This window comes from Aulonocara stuartgranti (assembly GCF_965226115.1).
Source record: "Aulonocara stuartgranti genome assembly, chromosome: 17".
In the NCBI taxonomy this organism is placed as follows: Eukaryota; Metazoa; Chordata; class Actinopteri; order Cichliformes; family Cichlidae; genus Aulonocara; species Aulonocara stuartgranti.
The window spans coordinates 1,216,986-1,232,125 of record NC_138953.1 but is presented as its reverse complement, the minus strand read 5'-3'; the positions used below and the strand labels follow the sequence as shown (position 1 = coordinate 1,232,125).

Here is a 15,140-nt window from a genome sequence, read left to right as displayed (position 1 = left end):
TGGGGATTCTGAGCAAGTGCACACGAAATGACCCAGACATACGAAAGCCCCAGACACAAAACAAACAACCATAAAGTGTAACACAAGGCAACCATATAGTGACTTGTTGTCGCACTTGGTTGAAAAATGCTCCCCGAGATGAAAAAGCCTATCTCAGTCAGAAATGTCTGGAACTATTACTGTTGCTGCGCCTTTCAACCGCTTTAAAACAAAATTTGAGTGGCTGTTTTTTTCGGGTTTGTGTGTGTGTGTTTGTTCGTTTTTTACTTGTTTTTTTTATTATTAATTTATTATACCATATGCCAGCGGCGGTAGGCAGACCACGTAGACGTTTTCTGGAAATCCACGCGCTACAAGATGCGTTCATTTGCTGCCGTAGATGTAGGAACTACACTTTCTGTGAGATTACATTATATTACATTATAACCAATGTGTACTTTATCTAAGGATGTAAGGGTTTTCTACTTCGTTTATGTTACTTCTTGGACATATAGTTTCGATAACAGTACCAACTACCATTCCTATGTAGATGTGGGCTTGTGCGGTACTGAAGGTCATGAACGCAGCACGGGCCTCTACTGTTGAGATGGGGTACTGCAGCCGCGGCTCCGCGCTGGGACTGGTCCTTTTGCAGCCATTTTCTGTCCAACCAAACAGCCGTCTCAGGAAGGTAACCAACCAGGGCTTCATTGCAGGTTTGTTCCTGGCTCCGGCCAATGATTGCTAACCGATTTCTCGTTAGCTCGAATGGAAATGTCCGTCTCTGTCTGATTTTTTTATTTGTTGTCTGGGTGAATGAGGGCTGCTCATCAGGAAGTATCCAGCGGGTGAAAGTTTAAAAATGACTACTAAACATTTCGGCCCTGGTCACGTCTTGCTATGCTGTGCACCACAAAGAACAGGCCAAGGCGGACGCGAATCGCGTTGGATCTGCAGTGAGAATGTATTTAAGGGACACTCAGTGCCTGAATAGGGTTAACTACTCAAGGTAACAGTCCACTGGAAAGCTTCTCTTCATTACGTTAAAAGCACTGGTTTCCCCAATATTGGCGAGGCCACGGGCTAACCCCATCCCCGGGTTAACATTAGCTAACATTAGCTAAAAATGTCACAAATGATAACCGCTACTTACCACACGGTAGCCAAACACATGCCAGTGTATTTAGCATGTGGCTAACGTAAGCTGGCCTCACCGTTGGCTTACAGCTGTTTTACGTTTTCCCTTTCAGATAAATGCTAACAGTTCCAGTGGGTAGCTAGCTGTGTCATGCCAAGTTAAACATTTCTCAGTGCAAACACACAGGCCGATATAAAAGTGCGCACAGTATGAGGGAGCGCTGTTATTGTGGCATTCCTCCTTATACACGTCTGAGTACCGAAATACGCTACTTAACCAAGCTAGTCGTTAGTAGAAACTCAGGATGCAGATAAACCCTCTAAAACAAGCACCAAGACGCAATAGCAACAAACCCGCCAAGTCAGTCTGCTGGAAAACAAAAACACACGCATGTATCAGGATTGGGTGACAACACAAAACACGTTTGGCGCACTATTAACGGCCAGGTTACCTCCACCGAATAAGACCTACTGATATTTAGTGTACATTGAAATGTTGAATGACTTAGTATTACGCTATAAAAACATTGCGATGGCCTTCTCTCCCTGATAGATGCGATGTTATAATAAAGTAGCCTTTGCCTTTAGCTTACCAGTTGATTGAACAGCTGAATTACCTCGTTAATTAATACATAATAAAAGAAAAAAAAAATTAAAGTGTCCTAACCTGCAACAATTAAAGCTAGCTGCCCCCTTATTTACAAAGAGTTGCTACAGTAACAGCTTCTTTTAGTTGGTATTATTTTTAATGCCCTTCCTGACACAAGCCCAAAGGGATTTGTGTCTCCTCCCGGGATCGAACCAGCGATCTTTCACTTGTTAGGTCAACCCTTGATGTGTGTTTCGCTGTTGATTGCAGGGTTTGACATATGGCCTAAAACATTATGATAAAAATGCTCAAATCAGTCAGCATTGATCATTATCATGATCCATTTAAAAATACTATTACTTTAAACTTTAAAGCTTCTGTGTTCATTTAAACAACACCTTACCCTACTCAATACAACAGTAGGTCTGCTACTGTCAAGCAAAAGATCAATAAATAAAATGGATAAATGGTTTGTTTAACAGGTCATAGCTGCACTTTCTTTTGTGCTCACCCATGTCAGACATATCTAGGTCAGTCTGAGTGTTGGAGTCACAGTGTAGCTACGGAGAAAAACAGCAAGCAGGCATTATTTATTCTGTTTCATAGCTCAGAGCATAGTAAAACAGCATGTGGCTGAATCCCAAAGGAAAACATCTTCTCCTTCCTAGAGGAGCATGCATGCTGGGACCCTTCTAAATAACTCAGATCATGCCTAAGGTGTGGCTCTAAGAAGCTGGCTACATTCAGGCTTCATAGGTTTACTGTAGTGCTACAGCTCCAAATAACTAAGCCAGCTGTGTGGTATTGCAGATGGACGGAGACAGCTCGACCACCGACGCCTCCCAGCTGGGCATCACTGGAGAGTACATGGCTTCCAGTCACTATGTTCTCCAGCCTCAGGAAGGTAAGGAAAAACAAAGTGTCAGTATAAAATCATCATCTTCATCGAAGTGCATTTTGGCTTTGTTCTTATAGCGCTGACTCTCTGTGTGATTCATAGATGATGGAGATGAGAATCTGAATGACCATGAAGACGGCAGCAGTAAGGAGAACTACAGGGAACAGGACATATATCTTCCCATTGCTAATGTGGCTCGCATCATGAAGAATGCTGTTCCTCAGACTGGAAAGGTTTGTGAGGGATGAAAGGGAAGAGAAAGAAAACAGAAATAATAACGCCTTCACACAGTATGTTATTGAGCTCACAAAGAGATTCTTAACCTCCTCAGTTTCACTTTCATCCTGGCCACCTTTAAATAGCTTTCACTGTTACGATAAGCACCTCTTCTAGCTTTGCCTCAGCAAGAAGGGCCGTCTGGTGAGATGTCTCACTCATGCTACTTTGACAGCCATCGTTAGAGATGGGAGATCACTCTTTAATGTCATTGCACAGTCATACCTAGTACACTAGTGCTGTACAAGTCCTTCAGGGTGTGTGTGAATGTGTGTGTGAATGGGTGGATGACTGAAAGTAGTGTAAAGCGCTTTGGGGCCCATAGGGACTGAGTAAAGCACTATACACATACAGGCCATTTACCATTCAGGGAGGGAGGAGGATGTCCAGTGATTTTTGGGCCATATTAATGACCCTCTGAAGTGCTTCTTTGTGTGCCATGGTGCAGCTGGAGAACCACACACAGATGCAGGATGTCAGCACACTTTCAATGGTAGAAGACGACCAGCAGCTCCTTCAGGCCCATTTTTCTGAGGATTCTCAGAAAATGGAGATGCTGTTTTGCCTTCTTTACAACCACTGAGGTGTTTGAGCTCCACTGGAGGTCTGAGTCTATGTGCACACCCAGGAACTTGAAACTGGAGACCCTTTCCACACACTAACCATTCATGCTGATGCAGCTCAGACTTCCTCCTTCTAAAGTCTCAGCTCTTTTGTCTCGGTGGTATTGAGGTCCAGATTGTTGTCTACACACCAATCTGACAGCCTCTGAACCTCAGCTCTGTACGCCATCTCGTCGCCCCCAGAGAAGAGCCCCACTAAGATGGTATCATCTGGGTGGGTACTGACGCAGTCATGTGTGTACAGAGTGTACAGTGGGGGACTCGGTACACAGAGTTGTGGAGAGCCGGTGTTAAGGCTGAGGGCCCACTCTAACTCGCTGTACACGGTCTGACAGGAAGTCTCCGATCCAGCAGCAGGTGGTCGGAGGAAGTTCGATATCCAGCAGTTTAACTATTAGTCTGTCGGGGAGTATCGTATTAGAAGCAGAGCCAAAGTCAACAAAGAGCAGCCTGGCGTAACGGCCCTGTTGTTCCAGGTGGGAGATGGTGGTGTGTTGGTTGTAGCAATGGCATCTTCAGTTGATCTGTTAGCTCTGTATGTGGCAGGACATGATGTGATGTTGGACCAGTTTCTCGAAGCACTTCATTATAACAGGTGTTAGAGCAGCTGGGCGGCAGTCGTCGAGGCTGCTGAGGTTGGTACACTTTGGCAGTGAGACGATTGTGGCCGACTTTAGGCACGGCAGGATGCAGGACTGGGGCAGTGAAGCGTGAAGATCTTAGTGAAGACCCCCCGGCCTCTCTGATGCCTCTTTTCAGCTCAGATCTGGCTGCACTGTACTGCTTGCTGTCACCAGACCTGAAGGCAGAGTCACGTTGCTTCAGCAGGACCTGGACCTCATTAGTCATCCAGGGTTTCTGGTTGGAATACACCCGGAGACGTTTGTCCACAGTGACGCTGTTGACAGAAGTTGATGTACGAGAGCACTGATGTGGGCTCTCGAGGTCCAGGTGTTCAAACACAGTCCAGTCTGTGTTTTCAAAGCAGTCCTGCAGCTGATGTGATGCATCTTCTGGACAGGTTTTCACAGTCTTTGTGGGGGGGGTCAGTGTATGCAGGGATCAGCAGCATGGACATGTGGTCTATGTTGGGATTTGTCACTGTATAAATAAAATTGAATGGAGCTGAATAGCGTTCGTTTGGATGTCTCACTATGGGAAATGGAGACTCCATTAATGCCAGACAAGCTTATCTCAAGCAATCACTGCAATAGCCAGCAGCTCACCTATCCACGCGAGGACCCAGTGCCAGCACTGCTTGAGCTACACCTGAAGTGGAGACGTCCAGCCTGTAAAACCAGACGAAGGTGAGAGGTGAAGACCAGCTCGCTGCTGCACAGATGTCCTGGATTGACACCCCTCTGAAAAGGGCTCAGGACACTGTCATATAGCAAGTTAAGCTATGCTTCAAAGTATATGAGGAGTACGCAGGGAGACACATCACATAGTGAGACGTGGAAACGAATGCTAAGAACTTTGGCCTGATGCAGTTTCCAAAGGCCAGCTTTGAATCGTCTGTAATGTCTGCGTCTCTTTTTTGCACAGATTGCAAAAGATGCCAAAGAGTGTGTGCAGGAGTGCGTGAGCGAGTTTATCAGCTTTATCACATCTGAGGCGAGTGAGCGTTGTCACCAGGAAAAGAGGAAGACCATCAATGGGGAGGACATCCTGTTTGCCATGTCCACGCTGGGCTTTGACATGTATGTGGATCCACTGAAGCTCTACCTGCAGAAGTTCAGAGAGGTGAGGCGCAGCTTCCCATTTATTTGGATATTTAAGTTGAGATTCTGAATATTGTCATGTTTCTGTGATTGCTCACTGCTCAAGTTTTGTGTTTCATTGTTAATACTGCTGTTTGATGGATCCAAACTCCTCAAATAACTCGAGAGCTATGAATGCAAGTAGCTTTGATGATCACATAGAGTTTTAGAACATGATACTGTTCTTATGCCCTTTTTATCTACCTGTGTGATTCACAACAGTCCAATTTATCAGGACCATAAGGCAGCTGTGTTCACAGGTGTCACCAGTACAGTCAGATTTTTATTTGCAGTCTAATTTGATTACTCAAAATCTGATTAATTAGCTTGAAAAATGTAAGTTTGCACAGCTACTTGGATTCCTCTGACCAGTACTGAAGTGGTGCAAGTGGAGGGATTGGGATAGATGCTGTTAAGCAATGAAAAATTGTAGAATGGAATTCTCAGTCGAATCAGGGAATCCATAAACTCCAACAAACCTTTTTTTTTCCAGAAAGCAACATAGTGCTAGTACCAGTAATGTTTGTGAATGAAGCCGTGGTCATTTCTGGAATGTGTGTGCTGATTAAAGCGTTTTCTCATGTAAGCTTATAGATGAGATATTATTTAGAAATTGGTAATTAAATCATGTTGTAGTTTCTTCTGGGTTCAATTCAATTCAATTGTATTTATATAGCGCCAAATCACAACAAAAGTCGCCTCAAGGCGCTTCATAGGTACAGAGAAAAACCCAACAATCATATGACCCCCTATGAGCAAGCACTTTGGCGACAGTGGGAAGGAAAAACTCCCTTCTTGCCATGTTAATTAGTTGATGTCGTTACTTGTAATTAGGGCTGCCACGATTTGTCGACTAGTCACGATTACGTCGGCTATCAAAATCGTCGACGACTGATTTAATAGTCGACGCGTCGTTTGAAGCTTTGTAAGATCCCAAAAGACGCAGGAGTAAGTGGCAGGATTTAAGAGTGTAATAACGGACTGAAACAGAAGATGGCAGCACTGCATGTACAAGGATGTCAGCTACCGTTAAACCCCGAAGAAGAAGAAGAAGCAGCTGTGTCCCAGAATTCATAGCGCGGCCCAGCGCAGTTTCCAACAATGGCGGCAGCTGGTTAGTTTTAATGTTACTCTTATTATTCTTTCTGGGTCACAAAATAAACGTTTAACATATTTTCAGGCGAGAATGTAGCTGTGTAAACCTCAAATATCTGCTCAGTTTATCAGGACACCACATATTTTCAAAAGCGCTCCGACGTTTTCGGAGACGTCTGTTACCCACTAGCTCGTTAGCGAGCCGGGGGCTAGGCTCACTAGCGCCGTGAGAACACCGGACTCCCCGCAAATCGTTTTCAAACCCACCGCCGTCTTTCGCTACTCAGGTTAAATATATATGAGTCACTTAGATAACTTAAAATGTTATTGTTTGGCTTTTTTTTTAGTATTTTATTTGTTCCTGAGTAAATCAGTTTGTCTGAGATTAAAGTTATAGTTTTTACACAGCTGAATAAACATCAAGCAGACAACTGATTATCAGAAGTGTGAGATGCTCCAGAATATACTCCAGTGTCCTGTTATATTTTAGATAGCAAGGAGTTTATTAAACTTTACCGAAACAATCTGCAAATGTCATTAAAATTTAATAAACTATCATCTTGTCTTTATTTTTAGTTAGCACAGACCTTAAACACTTAAAGCTGTAAGCTAATGATAGTTATATAAGAGCAGATGCTGCTGGTGCAATAAGCTGTAGTTTTACGTCCAATGGATGATGATCTGATTAGTCGACTAATCGCAAAAATAATCGGTGACTAGTCGACTATCAAAATAATCGTTTGTGGCAGCCCTACTTGTAATGACTGTTAAATACAGCGGTCCTGCTCGCTGATGATCAGATAATCAAACACACGAGTTTGGCAGCACCTGGCTGCTTCTACTCTTGTAAATGCTGCACGTGTAATTGGTGTTTCGTAGCACTGCACAGAATAACGTGAAAATGTTTTCTGCTGTCTTCCAGGCAATGAAGGGGGAGAAAGGAATGGCAGGTGTGACTGTGGGAGAAGGCCTTAGTGAGGACCTCTCAGAGGACAGCTTCAGTAAGTGAAACACAAGCAGCGTCCCCTCGTTAATGAACAGTCCTAATCAATTCCACTTCTTTTCTCATCAGCAAATCCACTGCCAGCTGGGATTATCACAGCAGATGGTCAGCAGCAGAACGTTATGGTGTACACCACATCATATCAACAGGTAAAAGAACATAAGTGCTGTGCTGTGCCTTTATCTTGCTACTAAGAGGAAACACATCAGTCATGTAGTTGGATTGTTTTATCCTAAGTTTGGAAAACTCTTTGCAGTCAGCTCGACAGAAAATTGTGTAATAAAAGCAGAAGCTAAACCTGATGACAGGTTTCTTTGGCTAACTCTGCACAGATGTGCCTGAATACATTTTACTGTGTGGACACAGCCGAGTACTCGTTATAGTTTGTATATTGACTCATGGTCTGTAATTCGTATTCTTCATCTTGTGATTGTTTTTCGTGAAAAGTGGAATTTTGTTGGTGATGCTCGCTTCTCTTTGTTCCAGATTCCCACTGTACAGCAGATCCAGTTTTCATGACGAGGCTCCATCACTCCCAGCCTGAACGCCGCGGCTCCGTGCACACTCTCCGATCACCGATGACATCTGGCCCGGCCGACGGGTGAAGGTTATCAGAGAGAGAGCAGGGGGTGTTGCAGAATCCCTCATGTACAGAGAAGCCACTGCCTGTTTAGTAGAAAGTGTAGTTTCTAGTTGCAGTGTTCCAGATGTTTTGGAGCTTCCAGAGCAGCTGGGAAATTCAAGGCTTTATTTTAAAGGCTAGTCTTCGTACATGATTTAGTGATGAATTCCTGTTTGTGCTTTCGTGTTAATGTGTTTGCTTTTATGCCTTTTTTTCCTTCCTCTTCTCTGGGGTAGGGCTGGGTTGGACGGGGTTATAAAGGGAAATGTTGCATTGGATGCTTTTTTTTTCATGTCTTCTCTGTTTGAATCAAGAGGAGCCGTCTCACTAGATTATGCAGCTCTTTTGTAAGTTGACAGTTTACCATGTGCTTTAATGTCCTAAAAATCCTTTGAATAAAATTTGAAAAGTCTCCTCTCTGTGTTTCCCCCGGTCCCAGTGCCAAACCCACACGTCTTAGTCTGAGTCTCAGTGTGTGTTACTTCCTGCTTTATTTTGATAGTCTCCTGTCATGTATGTTATGTTCAATTTTGTGTGTGTCCTCATCTCCTGCTGTGTATACATTGTCTGCGCCTCTCTCTGCTCTGTGTTACGTCCCCTCTAGCTGTGTGTTCTCCATAGTTCCTAGTTTGAATATATAAACATAATGATGTATCAATCGCAGAATACCCATATGAGGTCCTGTATGATATACATGCACACACCTCTAACTAACCAGCCTCTCTGAGGCTGATTTAAGGCTCATGTTATTATTGGGCGATAACATGTCAAAATGCTCCCTGACAGCTGATATTTTTTGGGGGTGGCTTCCTAATGTGCTCATGGTGATCCTCAGAACCTCAGATCCAGTTCAAAATTTGAATTCCCGCGTTTTTTTTAACAGCTTGAGTAACATAACAAGGCAAAGCTTCTTAAATAGCAAGACCCCAGTAGATAATGTTTTGAAAATATGTCTGTTAAAAAGTGAAACTGTGGCATATAAATTAAGTACTGATGCTCTATATTACAGTTTTTCTCAGTCGCTTTGGTGCGTTTCTCAGAACACCATTAACATTTGCACAGCAGTTAGTGCATTTCCCAAAACAATTAGTGCAAACTGCAAAACCTAGTGGATAGCCTGCAAAAGCACGTCACATGCACAGAATTGATTATCCATACCTCAAAAGCAAGTATCCATGTCAATGAAACTGTCAGTGCCATCAAAATGAAAAGTCTTGACACCATCTTTATGAACAAGATAGTCAAATGGCATTATCATGTTTCCACTATGACAGTTTATAATTTCAGTGTTTCCCATTGCAAAAACAATTGGTGACACCTGAAAATGCTGACGACAGCACTATGGCCTACCTGTACAGCCATCTGAAATGTGCAGTAAAGTCACTGTAGATGTTATGGGAGTCTTGGGAGTAACTGAGACACTGAATACGTACGTTTCACATTTCCATTGTGTAGAAGTGTTTGTAATCCTACAGAATTGTGCAAAAGAAAAATATGCTACAGTCACTTGTTCACTGTAGAATACATGTAAACATAAAATCACCCATTTGGTAGAGCTGTGCACTAATGTGAACAATAAACAGCACATGTAACAGTACAGTAAATCATTCTGGCACATCCAGACGTTCCTGTCTGTCTGGCCACATATTTTCATCTACATCACAACAGATGTTATCCCTCGCAATGCAGCGAGGAAAGTATCTCCTGGAGTGGCGAATCCATCCTCTGCAGGACCCTGCTGTGATGTCGTCACATGCTGCATCCATGGCTGCTAGCAGGGCCATTTGCTCATGTGGATTTCATTTTTCTTGAGTACTCTGTCAATTGTTGAAATTGAAACAGATTCAATATTGCCAAATACCGTGTAATTCTCTATGACAGCGCTTTGTATTTCTCTCAGCTTTATTGCATTGTTTGCAATGACCATTGCACAAATGGCTTCTTCTTGCTGTGGGGTAAAAAGGGGCCCTCTTCCGCCTCCGCGAGGTTGTTTTACAATCCTATGTGGTGCAGAGTGAACTTTTTGTGAAATTGCAAATACAGTACAATAACATGTGATGTGTCTGAGATGGCACAGTACAGTACAGTGTATTACTGTTTGCATACCTGTTTTCCCTACGGAATGTTTGAATGATTGAACTGACAGTAGTTCTTCCAATATTGGGTTGCACCCTTCGACCAGCCTCCTCCATGGTGAGGCCGTGATTGACAACATGGTCCACAATTGTAGCCCTTATTTCATTAGGAATCCGCCTATATCTGCCTCTTCTCCCTCTTCCCCTTCCCCTTCCTCCCCACATCCTCACCCCTCTTCCACGGTGCTGATCTTCCATTTTGTGTAACAGAAGTGTAGAAATGGTACACACTAGCTCCTGCGCAGTTTATATATGCTTGCCAATTGGGGATTCACAGGATTCATCCATAATTGACAGTGAACAAGTTGTTTGTCATTGGTTACAACTAAACTTTCACACGCCTCCTCATGAGTGACAGCTGTAATTCACCCGAGATCAATTGTTCAATTTCGGAGACATTTCCAGGAACAATGATACAGGAAGGTATAGGATTTGCTTGACAGATGGCCAATATTTGGCATGTGATAACTAGTTCAACAATTTTGTGTGTGATGACTCAAGCAATGGATGTATGACTATTAGTTTTATTAGGAACGACTATTCAGCATCCATAGGTATGATTACTTTTGACTGACATGACATAAGCAAATGGAAATGTCAGAAAGCAGCAGGGAAATGTATGGAAGCAACTGATTCATGTCCAAAATCATTTGCAGTTTGTTCAGAGAGAGGAGAAATTGCTACTATGATGTGCACAAATGACTGAGTGTTGTGGAGGTTGAACTAATAGTTATGAGAATTTCAATTCTGATCTGAGAAACGCACCAAAGCGACTGAGAAAAACTGTAATGCTCATAACATACTCTGTCACTAAATCATCCAGATCTTTGTTGAGATAAACGCAGAGCTCCCTGATTACACATCAAGCTCATCCAAATTATACAAGTATTTTTACCTGGCCCATGTGTTTCACTCTGCAGTCTTCTTCCTGTCCTATAATCTTGGCTTTTTAAACAGCTGTATGAGTTTGGCAGATAGCACATCTGTCTTTGAGAGAAATCTGGGCAGCAGTGGCACCGTGGTAATACGCTTTAACTTTGCATTCATCTGAAAAGAGAAGTTATAACAAAAAATACTCTGAGAAACTCTAATTTGACCAGCACACATTCACATAATCCTTTACGGTTTCTTAGCTGTAGATTCCCAACTCTGCCAAAAAGAGCTCAAACATGCACCAAAGTGGTCATTAAACATCTTCACCTCCTCGATGACGCTATGAAATTCTCCCTGTTGCTGTCTTGTGAGAATTCAATTCATTTGGCACAACTAGCTGGAGTGAGGGGTAAGCCCACCCAGATAAACCCAGAATCTCAGTTTCATCCTTGTCTTCTTAATAACATCAGGACCAGCTGATTGTTGCCTGACTTCATGTTTTTCACACTTCTTTATTATGAGAACAATTTTTTAAAAGAAAAATCTCATCTCATCAAGTTTTCTGTGTGTGTATGAGTTATAAAACATTTATAGTTCCAAAAATGAGGAATTGCATGTCATGTGTATCTTTTACTTGCAGCACTCTCAGTGTGTAGGCCTTTAGGGAATTTCTGTTTTGAAATTTTTGCTACTTTCAGCTTCCTTTTAAACCACACATCATTAGTGCAGGGCAGCTCTGCCTGTGAAACAACAGGCATTAAATGCTCATTAGCTATTTGAAAATCGTTAGCCACTGAGAATACACTAATTTATTCACCTTTGACACTAATGAGACCATAGTACAGGGTGGGCTATTTATATGGATACACCGTAACAACATGGGAATGGTTGGTGATATTAAAGTCCTGTTTGTGGCACATTAGTATATGTGAGGGGGCAAACTCCTCAAGATGGGTGGTGACCATGGTGGCCATTTAGAAGTCGGCCATCTTTGATACAACTTTTGTTTTTTCAATAGGAAGAGGGCCATGTGACACATCAAACTTATTGGTAATGTCACAAGAAAAACAATGGTGTGCTTGGTTTCAACGTAACTTCTTTCATGAGTTATTTACAAGTTTCTCTTTGTTCACAGCCATTGACATGTCGAAGAGGTTAACACGTGAGGAGCGAAATTGTGTTGATATCTGGTGAACGCAGTAACCGGGTCATTGCAGCAGATTTCAATGCAAGACACCCTACGAGACCACCCATCTCCCATGCTACAGTTAGCAAACTGCTTGCTAAGTTTCGTGAAACTGGTTCAGTGTTGGATTTGCCAAAATGTGGACGCAAGAAAACTGTCACTAATGAAGAAACATCAGTGGCTGTCCTAGCTTCATTCAGCAAGAGCCCACAGCGTAGCACTCGCCGCATGTCACTGGAGAGTGGCATTAGTCGAACATCCCTTCAGTAGATATTAGCTACTCACAAATGGCACCCTTACAAACTCCAGCTACTGCAGCATCTCAGCGAGGATGACCCAGATCGGCCACAGAATTTGCAGAATGGGCAAAACAAAAATTGGAACAGGGCCCTCAGTTCACGCAGAAGATTTTGTTCAGTGATGAGGCAAACTTTTATGTGAATGGTAAAGTTAACAAACAAAACCACCGCTATTGGTCTGATACTAACCCACATTGGATGGATCCCTCCAAGACTGTTGGAACAACAAAAGTGATGGTTTGGTGTGGTATATGGGGACAACGATAGTGGGTCCATTCTTCATCAATGGAAACCTCAATGCCACTGGATGTTTGAAATTGCTACATGATGATATGTTTCCCTCTTTATGCACTGAAGCTGGCACGTTCCCTGAGTTTTTCCAGCCCATTCTGCAAATTCTGTGCAACGTAACTTTATTCTAAGTCATGAAAGAATAAAGTTACGTTGAAACCAAGCACACCATTGTTTTTCTTGTGACATTACCAATAAGTTTGATGTGTCACATGGCCCTCTTCCTATTGGAAAAACAACAGTTGTATCAAAGATGGCCGACTTCTAAATGGCCACCATGGTCACCACCCATCTTGAGGAGTTTGCCCCCTCACATATACTAATGTGCCACAAACAGGACTTTAATATCACCAACCATTCCCATGTTGTTACGGTGTATCCATATAAATGGCCCACCCTGTACAAAAAAACCATGAGGAAAGTGTGACAGTCTGACACTTTTGTCTGTGACGTCTAAATCTACCAAAGTCTTTGATGTACAGTTTGTGCTCATTACAAATTTCAGGTGCAACAAGAGGAATAAAAGAATAATAATAATAATAATGAAAAATAAAAGGAATAAAATCGTCCACAAGTTAAAAATAAATATTTTTACAACTCACTATGACCAGTCAGTTTTCACAAAGGCAGTAGAACATAGTCAATATTTAACACAATGATCTACCAAAAACAACTGTAAACTACTTATTTCAGCAAATAAGAGCATCCATGCACCACCCAGACTTGAGACAGAGCTATCAATCTGTCGATCCTTTTTGTGTCTGGGCTGGGAGCGGTTTCCTGTGTTGAGTCAAATTAAGCTGCAGGCCCTGCGACAGACTGGCGACTAGTTCAGGGTGCACCCCGCCTCCTGGCCTTGGGTTCCAACCCCCCTGCGGCCTTGAATACATACCTCACAATACATACCTTACTGGAAGCCTTCAGTGTGACACATACTACAACATATCTTCTATATGCATTTTTATTTTTATCTGAAAACTCACCACTAAAAGTAGCTCCACTCTCACAGTCTCAAGGCTCTTTTCAGGGGGCAGGGGGCACTGTGTTCTTTTAATGGCTAAAGTAGCACCTGCTAGGTTTCTTAAATGAGTGCGCTAAATTATTTTTCAGCTACCATCCCAATGGGACGAAGGTGTTTTGAGATGTGAACCTCTTCAGCTGTGTTAAACTCTTCATCAGTTACATGAAGTTTGTATCAGGTGCACCTCAGCACACTGTGTAGTTCAGATTTCTGTCTCTACCTTCACTTGAAGTGAAGTTCATGAACTCATTTCCAAATAAAGTAGCTTCTATTTTGTGGGTCACGCCCTCTTTGTACCTCTTTAATAGGTTCAATGATGGATCCTGGAAGTCCGCTGTGAAGATCACTTTTTATCAACTGTGTTCTGTTTATTTGTCTTCAAGAGAAAACAGAGGAAACAAGACTGAAGACAGCATGGACTATGAGCCATTAAAAAGATAAAGATTACGTCTTTTAATCAGAGTGATGATAGTGATGTGTCCTCGCTGGCCTGACCTGAGGTTTCTCTTTCTGTCCCTCCTCAGTGTGTGTGTGTGTGGTGTTCCTGACTTTGTGCAGCATCAGGACCATGAAGAGAGTTCCCACTCTCAAGCTGCACACACCAGCTGATCATCACACACCTGCTGATCATCACACACCGGCTGATCATCACACACCGGATAATCTTCACACACCTGCTGATCATCACACATGTGCTGATCATCACACACCGGCTGATCATCACACACCTGCTGATCATCACACATCTGCTGATCATTTACACCTGCTGATTATCACACACCTGCTGATCATTTACACCTGCTGATCATCACACACCTGCTGACCATCACACACCGGCTGACCATCACACACCTGCTGATCATCACACACCAGCTGATCATCACACACCGGCTGATCATCACACACCGGCTGATCATCACACACCTGCTGATCATCACACATCTGCTGATCATTTACACCTGCTGATTATCACACACCTGCTGATCATTTACACCTGCTGATCATCACACACCTGCTGACCATCACACACCTGCTGACCATCACACATCTGCTGATCATCACACACCGGCTGATCATCACACACCGGCTGACCATCACACACCTGCTGACCATCACACACCTGCTGACCATCACACACCGGCTGACCATCACACACCTGCTGACCATCACACACCGGCTGATCATCACACACCTGCTGATCATCACACATCTGCTGATCATTTACACCTGCTGATTATCACACACCTGCTGATCATTTACACCTGCTGACCATCACACACCTGCTGACCATCACACATCTGCTGATCATCACACACCGGCTGATCATCACACACCGGCTGACCATCACACACC

The 15,140-nt window shown here is 43.1% G+C and overlaps 1 protein-coding gene across 3 annotated transcripts; it reads left to right on the top strand.

Moving 5' to 3' along the window:
- The first annotated feature begins 602 nt into the window (after nt 1-602).
- On the top strand, nt 603-8,394 carry nfyba (nuclear transcription factor Y, beta a). Of its 3 annotated transcripts, none has more exons than XM_082509804.1 (7): nt 603-695; nt 2,516-2,609; nt 2,706-2,836; nt 5,048-5,245; nt 7,280-7,358; nt 7,430-7,509; nt 7,847-8,394. In XM_082509804.1, exons 2-7 carry the CDS (start codon nt 2,516-2,518, stop codon nt 7,877-7,879), a joined length of 615 nt encoding a protein of 204 aa, XP_082365930.1. In that variant the 5' UTR covers nt 603-695; the 3' UTR covers nt 7,880-8,394. The 3 variants fall into 3 exon arrangements, with proteins under 3 accessions (XP_082365930.1, XP_082365931.1, XP_082365929.1); XM_082509805.1 differs by lacking the exon at nt 603-695 and adding an exon at nt 855-988; XM_082509803.1 differs by lacking the exon at nt 603-695 and adding an exon at nt 2,319-2,422.
- The last annotated feature ends 6,746 nt before the right edge of the window (nt 8,395-15,140 follow it).